Below are 13,877 nucleotides of genomic sequence, written 5' to 3'. Positions count from 1 at the left end.
CACTTCTAGGAGCGGAGAGAAAGGATGGCCGCCAGAGGCCCAGCCACCGCAGCATGGCGCGTCCTGCTGCATCACGGGCCCTCTCCCAAGCACACAGGCTGGGGCTTGTTTTTCATGAAGTGGTGAGACTCAGCACGGAGCAAGCCACATCCTCTCCCCAGACCTCTTGGGACCAGCAGGGGAAAGTTATTTATGCAACTCCAAAAGGTCACTGCAGGGCTTTGCTGGATTTGGGAAGAAGGGAGAGTTCTGCTGAAGATGTTTTTTTCCCTCACTAGTGCCTAAATGGCCGTCATTTGTTCTTTTAGTCATTTATATTATGCTCTTACCCTCGGCACTTAGTCTCCCAGTGACTGAGCCGAACAGATTGCTTTCCTTTCCTAGAAGGCCAGAGATAGGGAACACATAACGGGAATACCCTGGACTCCCTAACAGGGCACAACTGTTTTTGTAGCAGTAGCACAAAATATGTAACTGATCTCACAAGGGTGCAGCTCTTAACCTCAGCCTTACTTCGCTGGGGCAGGACACCAGCTTTATGGCTTGACGGAGAACTAGGAAGAGTCATCTTTGTTGACAAGGGAGGTGTGCTGTGCCCTCTGCACCCCTCACTGCCGCACACAGGAATGGCACGTCCACGTCCCCAAAGACTTCCCCTTCTGGGTCATGATGCATCCTGCCTCTTACATTCTTTCTTTACCCAATACTGAAAGTCTTGGAACTTAGGGTTTTGTTACGTGATAGTTATTTCTCCCTTCCTCCTCCTCCTCCTCTTTTTGTGGGTTGGGGAGGATAATAGGAAGGGGTCCACAAAAGGAAGTTAGGTGGGGTTGTATGCATGGCTCTCTCAGAGACCTGTGGCTTTTGCAGAAGATACAGGTTAGATAGAATTTCATCACTCCTGGATTGACATGCCCTTGAAGAGATGAGATGTGCCAGCATGCTTAAGTCAGTGCTGCCCGGAAAGCGCTGGGTGGGTCCAGAGGGAGGCACTTTCTCAGAGCTGTGTGTTCTTAGGTTTAGAATCTCCTTGGACCAACACGGGGTTAGCTTTAACCTGTGCAAATTTGTAGACCATCCTTTAAACCAATGTGAATTATGGGAGCAAGTGATTTATTTTGCCTTATTGGACCCCAATCCATCACCTAATTGTGTGACCCTTTGTTTAGCCCAGTAGTAGAAACCATGTACAAAATGGGACCCTGCAGCCTGACAGTGACAGATGGCCTGCTGCCCATGCAGCGCCATGTTATAGTGACAAGATTTGCCACCTGTGGCTCCAGAGCTGCCTGCAGGCCTCTGGATCTGCTGAGCTGGCAAATGGTGGCACTCCACAGCCACTCTTGCAGGGTCTGCTGCCACCTGCTGCAGGAGAGCGGCTAGGCTTTTGCATAAATGCACAATGAGAAATCATATAACAGCATTAAAAATATGTTACAGTTGGTAGTGTGAGCTGCTGGCTTAGCACCACTTTCTCCAGGGTTTTTTGTTTTGTTTTTTTTTAAGATACCTATGTATCTACTTTTTAAAATTTAATGCAGTCTGTGAAGAAACAGTTTAAAGTAGTAAACTTTTTTTTGTAGAAAACATGCCTTGGGATTTACTCTAAATACCTGAGTTGCAGAATAAAGCCTGGATTTGTTGTTCCGTCTGTATTCCTTGCAAAAGGAGATTCACTATCTCTTGGGTGTTTTAGGCTGACATTCTGTGCATTCTTACTGTATTACATTAAATACTGCTCTGATAAAATAACCAAACATGCTATAAAACCATATGAAAGTCCCCCAAATCTTGAAAATGTTTAAATTTTAAAATTTCTCTGTTCATCTTTTAGGCTTTATCAGTAATGAACATCTCTCTGCACCTGAAAATTCCTTGAGGCGTTCTCTGTAGGCGCCACAAAGGGGAGCTAATGAAAAGCGTGTGTGCACCATCTGATAAGCCCCGCGGCTCCTCTGAGTACTGGCAGGGCTTCTGTTGTGCCCGTCTGAACACAGCATCTCGCTTTGTCCTTCCTCACTTTCTCCTGAAGTAGCAGCTTTATCTTTCTAAACATTTCACCCAAGAGAAGGTTTCAGAAGAGGTCGTTTGTTCAGAAATTGGGAAGAAGGAACATTCAGGCAAGGTTAAGAGAGTAGGAGGTATTTTTCCTTAAAATGAGCTGAAGCACGTAGTGGATATATCTCACACTCCCGTGTTTCTAGAAATCAGACCCTAAAATATCTCAAGTTCTAACGGCCACTTGCAGTGCCTATTGGAAGTCTTCTTTTCACGTTGGAGCAGACCCTCTTGATTATTCTGGTTTTTAAGTTTATTTTTTGGTCTGCTTGGTTTTCTTTTACTTTTTCCTTGCGTTCCTAGCTGTTGCTTGTGTCTTGGCAATGTTTTTTGCATCTACAATGACCATTTTCTATTGTCACTGCTAACTTTTGTTAGTTTGATTTAGAATGTTGGTTACAGATTTCCTATTAGTTTGTATATCATTATGTATTAAATGAGAGAAGATACAAAACTTTTAAAGCACTCACTGTGTGTTTTTGTCTTATGTCAGATACCTTCTCACAGAAAGTCTGGCCCGCTGTGGGTGCTTCACTTTAAATTCTGTCAGAGTAGATTCCCAGTTGATCTGTTGAAGGAGAGGAGATGCGGAATGGTCTTTGTGTTTTGAGGACCATATAAAATATGGCTTTTGCTTTGTGGGGCCAAGCTAGACTAATTATTTTATCTTTTTTGTTTCATTTTTTAATGGTCAGGAAATCTGTTCAAAATCTTCAAACTGTTTATGTAACTAACTGTCCAGCAGATCACTTATTTGTTGTGGGTGGGAAGCAAAGAACTGTGAGAGAGTCACTGTAAGCTCTTGTTTTGCCATCTTACTTTCCTAGCTGAAGTGGATACAGAAATTTTTCGCACAGAGACCCTTATTTCTTACAGTTTTCACTTTTGGAAAGCAAATAAGCCAAGAGAATTTGGCCATTTGACAAAAACAAACATCCTTGTGCCTACTTCCTTCTTCTGCAGTAGGAGTTAGCTGCCGCTTGTATTCTGAAACCCAGCCTGCCTGGGGACTAAAAAAAGGCCGTTTCATGCCTTTGTTTCCCAGCGTGAGCCATTTAAAAGCCAATGTGGCTGTCAGGTCCCTGAGATATAACCACGTTTGATAGGAGAATTGGGTTACCTGTGGTTATGTTCTGGGTTGTTCTTGGTTAGTACACGTATCCCCTCCCCTGTACTTTACAAAAGCTTGTGTTATGCCACTTTGCTTTTACAGAAGACCTACATTAGTACCTGTTTTTGCTAACCAAAAGAAATCCAAAGCGGACTTCTGTTTTTACGAAAAAGATGAAAAGCAAAAAAGCCTTCTGCTTTTGTTTTGTAGCATAGAGACAGCACATGCCCAGAGAAGTAGCAGGGAGAGCAGCAGCAGGGAGAGGAGTAGCAGGGAGAGCAGCAGCAGGGAGAGTGGCACCACCCAAGCTCCTCTGCTGATGGCCACACTCAGCATCTCAGCCGTAGCCGCCATAGCTCTGAACTCTACCTGTGAGCATCTGTGCTTTATCTTGTTTTATTTTGTGCACCTGTTAATAAGATGTACTCTAAGGTGTCAGAAAAGCTAAAGAGAGGTTATTTGGGGGGTCTGGGAACACTCAAAAATTTTTTCTTATGTATTCATGGCGATTGCTTCTTTGCTTTATGTCTTTCTGGCTTATGAAAGGTTTCAAAGGAATGTTCTACTTTCAGATAGTGAGAGAAACCTTTGTACATTATAGGGCAGCCCACTTCTTCTGTTAAAGGTGGGACACATGGGGTATGCCTGGGTGGCTCTGTTGGTTAAGCATCTGACTTTTGATCTCAGCTCTGGTCTTGGTCTCAGTGTCCTGTGTTCGAGCCCTGCATTGGGCTCCATGCTGGGCGAGGAGCCTACTTTAAAAAAAAAAAAGATGGAACACATGGCTGGAGATACTGCTTGGGCAGATGTATGGTGTTTATTTGTTCCACAGCAATAAATAGTAATATTATTTTGGGACACCAAAGAATTGACATCTAGAACAGTGATTTCTGCTTTTTGTCTGTGACCTATAGTAAGAGGTATATTTTATACCATGACCCACTTCATACATGCAAATACGTGTACATAATTGGAAGAAAAGTTTCACAAAACAGTGTTTACCTATACCACATATCTCTGTTGCATGTCATTTCATTAAAAAAAAATGCTGATCGATTTCATGACCCAATTACGAGTTCTGACCCACATTTTGAAAAACACCATTCTAAAGGAATGGCAAGAACTCGATATTTATTGTTTCATTCCTTCCCTAACTATATGAAGCAGGAGGAAGAAAGGAATAAATATGCAGTCATAAAATATCTGTTTATTCTGCCTTGATTTGCTGTGATAGAGACAGTATAGTAGAATGCAGAAAGGTAGAAAAGAGCTCAGAAAATTTGGATTCTACAAACTAGATGATGTTAGTGTGGCCCTACAGCATTGTAGAGTTGGTAAAAGCTCTAGAAACCATCTCGAATGGCCCTTTCAATGTTGAAACCTATATTAACTAAGGGCATACTTTAATGTATGATCCAGTTAAGTAGCACTGAGAAACAGTTTAGTACTGAGCTAAAAGCAAGGACTCGAAGCAGATATGTGTATTGCACATCTAGCGCAGAGTGATCCCTGTAACAGTGAAAGGGTTAGCCCTTACTAGTACTGGTCTAAGAGTTTAGTGTTCTATGAGCCTTCAGATTCATCATTTGTAAAGGGGAACTGATAATGAAGAAAACAAATTTAAAGTATTTTGCTTCCTTCCAGACTCTCTCTTTTTAGAGAGAAAAGGAAGTTTTTCCTTATTTTCTTCATTGGGAAGTGTAGTGTTCCCTTATTATCTTAGAAACATTGGGTCTCTTGAGGGTCAGAACTGTTTGAATTCTGCATCTTCCTTTTCCTGGTTGGGAAACTGTGGTCCAGTGAGTTAAATGCTGAGATTCTGTTTCTCACCTGTAAAATGAAGAGAGGGTAGGTGAGGGGAGAGTGGAGTGATCATGTCTGTTCTTTCATATTCTTAAAAGATTAGCAGTAACGTCTTTGAATTGCTTAGAGCAGTATCTGGCCCTTAATTGCTTCCTGAATGAGAGCTATTATATGTTCCAGAAAGCTTGAAACCAAAACCCATTCAAGGAGCTAGTTAGAAGAGGATCTGTTTCCAGGACTCTGGCAGTGAGGAGAAGTATACAGATGGGGAAGTCAGGAGTAGTTATCTTACTTAGCAGGCCTGCAGATGTTTATGGAATGTTCTTTATTGAGTGGGCCAGCAGTAGACGGGTTGGGTGGGAGACTATGAACAATTAAAAAGTGCTTGTTGGCAAGAAGAGGAGATGTTAGTGATGCGGTGCTCTGAGGGTCACAGTTAGACAGCTGGCATCTCCTAGTGAGAGGTGGGGTGTTGGGTCTTGTCTGTGACCAGGATCTTCATTGAGAAAGGCACCTCCCAGGTTCCCCTTCACTCCCTCAGTCCTACGGAAAACCCATTTTCTGATGAGCTATTAAAAATGTATCTCTGGGATGTGGGGTGTGAGAGGCACCTCCCAGAAGCAGTGGGAAGGAAAGGAAACACACATGGAAGATGGAAGTCATGGGAAACTTGGGTGTCGGCAGGTATTTTTCTGCCTATTTAGTTCTTTAATTTGTTACTTTCCCTCGAGGTGTGTATTCTTTAAAAGAGAGTAACTGCCACTAGATGGCACCCAGACTCCGGCACTATTCCAGCTGTATATGTTCTATTAAAGATTCTTTTCAAAAGGTAGGCCACTAATGTGTTGTTGTTGTTGTTGTTGTTTTTAAATAAAATGTGATATGTGGCCTATTTTAGAGAGGAATAAAGGGTGAAAAATTGAAATCCAGGGGCGCCTGGGTGGCTCAGTGGGTTAAAGCCTCTGCCTTCTGCTCGGGTCGTGATCCCAGGGTCCTGGGATCGAGCCCCTCATTGGGCTCTCTGCTGAGTGGGGAGCCTGCTTCCCCCTCTCTCTGCCTACCTCCCTGCCTACTTGTGATCTCTGTCTGTCAAATAAATAAATACAATTAAAAAAATTGAAATCCAAACTCTGTATGTCTTGTGGGCCCAGCTTGTGCTACCAAGAGAGCCCAGTTGCTGAGGTACATAATGGCTCATGGTCTTTGTTCATAGGTAGATGCTGTCTAAAGACTGATTCTCATGCACAGGTGTTTGATTTACTTATTAATGAGATTTTTGAAATGTGGGTTTATAATGAATATTTTCAAGAAGAATCATCTGCCCCTAAAGCAGTATCTTTTTTTTCTCTCTTTCACCACTAATTGACATTTCACTTCTTAGAAAATTTGGAATTGTGTTTCTTATGTTGCTTTTAAACAGATGTGTCTGGTTATTGCTTTGCATTTGTGTTTTAATTGTATGTGTGTGTGCGCACGCATGCTTGTGTGCGTGCGCACACTCTTGGTTACATGTAGCTATGGGTACCTCAAAGGAATGGGACAAGCTGATCATTGGGAAGAGCAGGGGAAGCCCAGAAAGGGCATGGGCCACTTGGCACAGCGCCCCCCAACTAGAAAGAAAAAAATAAGACTAGGCCTTGTTGGGCAGTGGTTATCACCCCCCACCATTACCCCAAAGGTGGCTTGCAGAGACAATCCACCTCCCATAGAAGCAGCCAGGAAAAGGTGCCACAAAACATAATCTGTGCCTACCATTTGTTTGGGAGCAGCATTCAGTGATAATTCCATAGTTTTGTTTGCGAACTGTGATACTAAAACCTTTAGCTTTAGCCATTAAAGATGCCTTGTGAAAATAAAATTATAATGAAGGTTTGTTGACTTGATTGATTTGCTGTGAAAGAGTATAAATGGGGTCTTTTAAAATCCTCCCCATCTTTTGTCTGGTTCCCAAGAGATGGCCAGAAGCAAGGATGTGGTGACAAGCTGCCTCCTCCTGTGTGGACCACATGGGGTCCTAACTTTATGTGCTCTGGTTTATTGAGGCTATTGCATTAGTAGGTGAGTGACTAATGCCTCTCTCCACCCCCCCCCACCACCAAATAGCACTGTGGGTATTTGGAGCAGTCCTAATGTTGTGCCCTCAGAGCTGTCCGAGAGCTGCCTCAGGGACGGCCCTGAAGGAGCCTATGAGGGAACTGTTTCCTTGGCTGCTGGCCATTGTCTTTGTTCAGCCCAGTGCTCACCAGGTTGGGGTGTGACAGCAGGTGTGGGAGAATCGTGGGTCAGTACATAAGAAATCAGGGGACTCTATGAAGAGTAATAGTTTATTTAAATTTATATTCCCAGTTGTAGTGCCCCCCATGTTTGTTTTGTGTTGTTTTAGAAAATTGGCAACTTCATATCTGGGACTGCTTGAATAACATAATATTAAAATGTTGTAGTTGTTAATATGTATTAGGTGATTAGAAATTAACTAACCATGACAGGAAGTTTTTAAAACTGTCAGATGATGATTTTAAAATTTAGCGTGTCTTTAAAACTTTATCTGAATTCTACTTTGTATTATATTCCCCTAGAGAGTTCATGTTCCTGGGCATTTCCCTCTTTGATGTCACCAACAGATCTAAACCTAATTGATTATTATTATTTTTTTAAAATAGGCTTCATGCTGGGCATGGGGCTTGAACTTATGATCCTGAGATCAACACCTGAGCTGAGATCAAGAGTCGGATGCTTAACAGACTGAGCCACCCAGACGCCCCTAAATCTGATTGGTTCTAATAAGTTTATTGAACCTTGAGTCAAGTGCTTGATTGCATATCTCATTTAATATTCATTTTATATACAGGTGAACTAAAGTTGAGTGAGTTTGAGTGACTTGGCTAAAATTCATGCCATCAGTAAACGGAGGCACCATGATTTGGAACTAAATCTGTCATTGTATTACTCTGCAGTCGCATTTTGTGGGCATTTATTCTGTGCATATCAAACCAGTCTTAGTCTTCTGTTCATCCCATCTGTATTAAACAAGCAGTGAGTGTCCTCAGGCCTGAAATAGGGAGTGCACATGGCAAAACTCCCTCAGAAATGTGTGGTTGGTTGGTTGGTTGGTTGGTTAGTTTTGGGGAGTATCCCAGCCATTGACCAGTAAGTGGAAAATACCCAGACAAGTGGATGGTGCTGCTTCTGTAATGTTAGGAAGAAACTGAAGAATGAATTGAAAAAGCAACAGAGAAATATAAACTAAAGGTAGTTAGAAGAACTATGACTGTTGTATAGTCAAAGCTCTGTCTATAATCTGGGCCATTCAGAAATACTGAAGGGCAGTCTTTGTTAGTTCACATTTTATATGTTTATAGGATGTGAGACTTGAGCTACTGCTTCATGGGGACTTTAGCCTCTAATAATCATCATGTGCTCTAAAAATGAAAGAAAAATTAGGAGACACCTGGAAAAACCATCTATTTTGATGTTTCTGGGTTAAGAAATTTCTGTCAGGGTGAAGGTGGGCAGGATAGCAGATATCCTGATGACTTTTTTTCCCCTCCAGTGTACTTTTGATTATTTGAAGGTTGATTTTTAACCTAAGTTATGTCATATCTCCCCCTTTCCTAGGGCTTCCTGAAGAATGAGAAGGATAATGCCCTGCTGTCTGCCATTGAGGAGTCCCGGAAGAGGGTAAGAAAGGAACCCAAATGAGGATGGACACCATTGCGAGGGCAGCAGTGTTCTGGAAGCAGGAGCCTATGTCTAGGCCCAGATCTGCTACTTAGTTAAATTCACCAGGGGGAGGTCTATGGGAACTGTTTTTGAGGAAGATAATCATGCTTATAACTCTGCTTATATTTAGTGACTGAAAAGCATCTGAAACAGAATCGCCAATTAATTATCAAATTAATCTTAAAATGGAAGGCCAGACAATTCTTTCCTTTCATCGTTTCGGTATATAAAACGATATTTTGATTTCTGTTGAATCAGAGGTTCAGAAAAGCAATTATGATCATTGATAATTATCCTTAATTTTTCCTTTTTTCATACAATTAGACTTTCTCTGTTACCTTTTATGTTAAAAATTTTCCCAAGCTCTTAAAAAAAAAAAAAGAAGAAGGAAACCAGCTTGGCTCTCCAAAGGATGATAAAGAAGTCAGCCAGAGCAGCCATTATATATGCAGCAATATTTTTGCATCAGGCATTCCTCAAGATACTCAAAGATTGTTTGTTAACATGCGTTATCTCCATTTATTTCTGACAAGAATTAGAAGATAAAACTTTTCCAAAAGATCCCATTATGGAGTAAGATTTTCTTTTTTTTTTTTCAGGCCACTGGAGTCCTTTGGGGAGTGGGGGAGGAAGGTTAGCAGTCTTGTGAAGTTGGTTCTGAAAAATGCAGCTCTCCCCAGGAAGGAGGCTGGGGAGGGTTCACTCTAGTCTGTCTGCAGTGGCTGTCTTTGCAGAAGTGAATAGGGGTGAAGGGGAAACCTCTGTCCCGTTGTTTACTTTATAATTCTTATATCAAGTGAAATATATTTATATATTACATATGTAGTTTAAAATAATAAAATAATAAACTGTTTGTCAGTGTGCTTTATTAAAATGTTCTGTGCCGGTGGGGAACTGTCTCAGGAAGGCTGATGTGAGAGAGATAAGGCAGCTGGGGGCTTGCCAGCTCTAATTTATAAGAAGAGGTTCCAAAGGCATTAATTTAAATGATTGGTACATTTAATTATCAGAGTAAAAAAAAAAAATCCCTAAAATTTTATTAAGTACATTTTTGACAATAGTATTTATTCCTAGAAATAGAGAAACTCACTTGATTCAGATTTGAAAAAAAAATTTTTTTAAGGCTTTTTTGTTCACACTTTGAATGAGTTACTCACCAACATCGATTCTCCTGCTGTAAAGGACCAGTGAAATTAAATTAGGATTGTCGAATGCCACTGAGCCTTATTAATCCATTTACCCTGCGGAATGTGTTTCTGGAATTGGCAGTCTCTGAACACTGTACCATACTGAGACTAAATGTGCAGCCAGCCAAAACATCTAAGTGACACACCACAGTGCAAAATGTGTGCATATGTGTTTGTGAGGGAGATTTTCCGGTGTTGGGAGCTGGCCTGGGGGGGAGACCCTTCACCTGTCTGGACACTAGGAGACTACCACTGAGCAAGAATTATTTTCAAACAAAAGGTGAGCAGCTTCCTTGCATTTTGATGGTAATTTCATGTTTGAATAACTTGCCAATGTCCTGCTGAAATGCCAAGAAAACAAGCTACAAAACCACAAATGTGTCCTATCTTTTTCCATTTGGTGCATCCCAGCAAAAACAGAACAACATTATCAGAACATATGTAGAGTTTCTAAAAGCCAGCAACAGCTCAATAAGTGGGTGTGAAGTCAAAGCATATTTCCCTATTCCCTTTATGAAAATGGGGTTTGAGTGTTCCCTACCTGTTTTTAATTCAGTTGCCCAGTTCTCTTCCTGCCTTCCTTTCTTTACTGTGTGCAGAGAGGTAGATGTCCACACATAACTTGAAAGAGTCCCATGTAATTTATAATTTCTCTACTGCTTTGTCATTTTCTGTGGTTTGTCTTTCCTTCCTTTTAATTTTTACACATCCATGCACCCTTCCAGGTTGTCCCTTTCTCTTCCCTTGGATTCATCTCCTTCTTGTCCCTGCTGTTCCCTACCTTTCACCTTGCCTCAGAACTTTGCTCCTCTTAGTTGTCAGTGAGTAGCTCTGTTCAATCTCATTCATTAGCTCTCCTAGTTGGCATTCTTCTTTGCACCTAATCTGGTGGTTCGCTTGTGGGTCTGAAGGGAATAGGCTGGAATAGGGCAGATGGGTGGCTGATCATCTCTGATTAGCCCACAAATTAGATGTTCATTAGCTCGAATGTAATTAAGATAAGCTAGGGGTTGTGTGGTCAAAGGAAGAGAATTTTAATGTTGGGCCATTTATTTTTATTTGAAGCTCCTTATCACACTAATGACGAATAGAACCACAGTGCTGTTCATTCAGGTTGTGGGCTGTTTCTAAATGAGTAGCCTGGCACACTGCTCAGATATATCTGAGGATTTGAGCCCAGAAAGCTGCCAGTTTTCAGAGTACTTACTGTGTTCTTGAAACAACAGTTCTTGGCACATAGGTGGGCAGCCTGATTAACAGGTGTTGGTTAATTCCCACTCTTGTCAGTCTAACCCTTAAATGACACTGGAAGTCTGTGCCCACTGTCCTCATCAACAGCGTGTCTGGATCGTACATGGCCTTCAGTCACTTTTGCTGTTATGCCATTCTTTACCAGCCAGAGGATTTACCTTAAGAAAAACTCATGTGACACTCTGCTGTCCTGGGTTAGTACCACAGCTTGGGCCGTGCCTCCCCTCCTGTTGCACACTCAGAAAGTGGTCTGCCAGCCTTCCCCCCACCTCCCTAGTTCTGCCCACCCTTGTCCTCGTGCCACATCGCCCTTCATTTTCCCAGCTGAAGAGGTTTTTGGTTTGACCACTACATAGGAAGAGTTGAGAAGAAATTGTGGTTCACTTGTGCACCATTTCTGGATATCTTTAAGGGAAACCACCCCTTCTCCTATGCATGACACTGCCTTTCTGTTCTGGTGTACTTCTCACTATGCAAAATGCATAGCTCTCATATTGAAGTTCACTAGTGTAACAAAAGAAAATGATTTTTTCCCCCGGGGTATTTTTTTCACCCCTGTCTAACTGACTGGAACACTCCATTCAGCCTGACTCCAGCGAGATGCAAACCAGGTAGAAGACTGACTGTTTTTAAAGTTTGTGATTGTCATTTCTCCTTGTCTCTTCAAAATACATACTAGAGAAGGGATCCGTTGATAGATGGACCACAGTCAGACTTGCAGGGGACCCTAGCCTTCTTCCTAACCGTTTTTGTGTGTTTGCTATCTGTCTTTTTCAGATTTTAATAAGTAACTGTCCATACTCAAACATTCCATTTATAGGAAGAGTGTATGTGATTTTTCTGACAGTTTCCCGGGGCTCATGTATATGGATATTATCATTATAAATTATCTGCGTTGCCAAAAATAAAGTAGGCATTACTAATACTCATTCCCCTGATGCTGCCTAATTAGATGCCAGTCTGATTGTAAATGAAATGGCTTTTTGGAAAGTGGGCTGAAGCTGTTGGGAAACCTGGTCTGCCAGTTAAAGAATAACAGGGTAAGAACAGTCATGAGTTAGTGTATCTATAAGTTGCTTTCATTCCTTCAAGAAGGTTTTGCTTTGTTTTGTCTTATCTTCTCCTTCCCTCCCTTCCTCCTCCTTTCTTTTCTTCCTCTTTTTCCTTTTCTTTCTGAGCACCTTTGTTTTGGCAGCAATCTGCAGTATTGGCATTAGACAGGCTCGAGGTTTGCCAGATTTTCCGTGATCACTTTGGGTAGAGTGGTAGGAGACCTAATCGTAGAAGGTGCCACTTCTCTTTTACTGGTTTACTTCCGTCTATGAAGATATTACTGTCTCTTAAGAAATAAAGACATTGAGAGAATCTTTTGTTTTTGTCTCTTCTTAGATGTTTACTAAAAACCACTGATTGTTATAATCTAAGAAAAAATACTTCACTTTAAACTGATGTGCTATCACTTGTAAAATGTAGCCTAATTTCAGAGGTTTAAAGAGGTATTTATCTTAATGAGTGCATAAAAAGCACTAATCATTAGGGGAATGTAAATAAATCAAAACCATGAGAAATCAACTCACATCTATTAGGATGGCAACCCCCCCCCCCCCCAAGAAAAACCGAGAAGAACTGTGAAGAAGCTGGAGCCTTTGTGCACTGTTGGTGGAAATGTAGAACGGTACATCCTTTACGGCAACACTATTCAACCCATCAAAAAATTAGACACAGAATTACCATGTGATCCAGCAGTTCCACTTCTGAGTATATACCCTGAAGAACTGAAAGCAGGAGTTTGGAGAGAAATTTGTACATCCATGTTTATAGCAACATTACTCAAACAGCCAACAAGTGGAACCAACTCCAATGTCCATGATAGGTGGATGGATCAGCCAGATGTGGTACACACACAAAATGGAATGTTTTTCAGCCTTGAAAAGGAAGGAAATTCTGCATGTGCTACAACACGGAAGAACCTTGAGGACTTATACTACATGGAACAAGCCAATCCCAAAAGATAAACACCATTTGATTGTACTTCTATGAATTTCCTGGAAATAGTTGAAAACAGAGAGACAGAAAGTAGAGTGGTGGTTCCTGGGGCCTGGGGGAAGGAGAGGGTGGAGAGTCTGTTGTTTTCTAGGGACAGGATTCCAATTTTACAAGATGAAAAGAGCTATGGAATTGTATGGTCGTGATAGCTGCCCCATAGTCTGAACGTACTAATAGCACTGAACGGTACACTCAAAAGTGGTTTAAGAAGTAAATCTTATAAGCGTTTACCACTACTAAAACAATTTTTTTTAATGCATTATACTCTAAGAATAATTTTAAAAGTTGGTTGCTTTTGCTCTGCTTACAGAAAGATGATCATCGGAGGGGCTTTGAGTTTCTCTTGAACTTTGAAGGAAATAGTAACTGAGGTTATGTTGTTTTCCCGTTTGGGTCATCTGCCTCTGTTCCTCTCTGACAGACCTTTGGCATGGCTGAGGAGTACCATCGAGAGTCCATGCTGGTCGAGTGGGAGCAAGTAAAACAGCGAATTCTCCACACTCTGCTGGCATCAGGAGAAGATGCTCTGGACTTTACTCAAGAAAGTGAGGTAAGTTGAGTCCAAAAGATAAGCCACTACTAGTAAAAATGTGAGGTCAGGGAATGCTTAGCTATAAACTTGACTACTGGCAGTCTTGGCACAGATGATCACCATCTCCCCCTGGAGACACTTTCTTCCCCTGGCCCCCAGGATGCCCACA

The 13,877-nt window shown here is 41.7% G+C and overlaps 1 protein-coding gene across 3 annotated transcripts in view; it reads left to right on the top strand.

The window, feature by feature from the left end:
* Positions 1–13,877, top strand: part of NUP93 (nucleoporin 93) — a 110,026-nt gene that overhangs the window by 63,143 nt on the left and 33,006 nt on the right. For all 3 annotated transcript variants that reach the window (XM_045988647.1, XM_045988648.1, XM_045988649.1), the window contains 2 exons: positions 8,588–8,650; positions 13,598–13,726. In XM_045988647.1, coding sequence (XP_045844603.1) covers positions 8,588–8,650; positions 13,598–13,726 — 192 coding nt within the window. The remainder of the gene's footprint in view (positions 1–8,587; positions 8,651–13,597; positions 13,727–13,877) is intronic.

This window comes from Meles meles, chromosome 19 (genome assembly GCF_922984935.1).
Source record: "Meles meles chromosome 19, mMelMel3.1 paternal haplotype, whole genome shotgun sequence".
NCBI classification, from domain to species: Eukaryota; Metazoa; Chordata; class Mammalia; order Carnivora; family Mustelidae; genus Meles; species Meles meles.
This window is presented reverse-complemented; position numbering and strand designations above follow the sequence as displayed.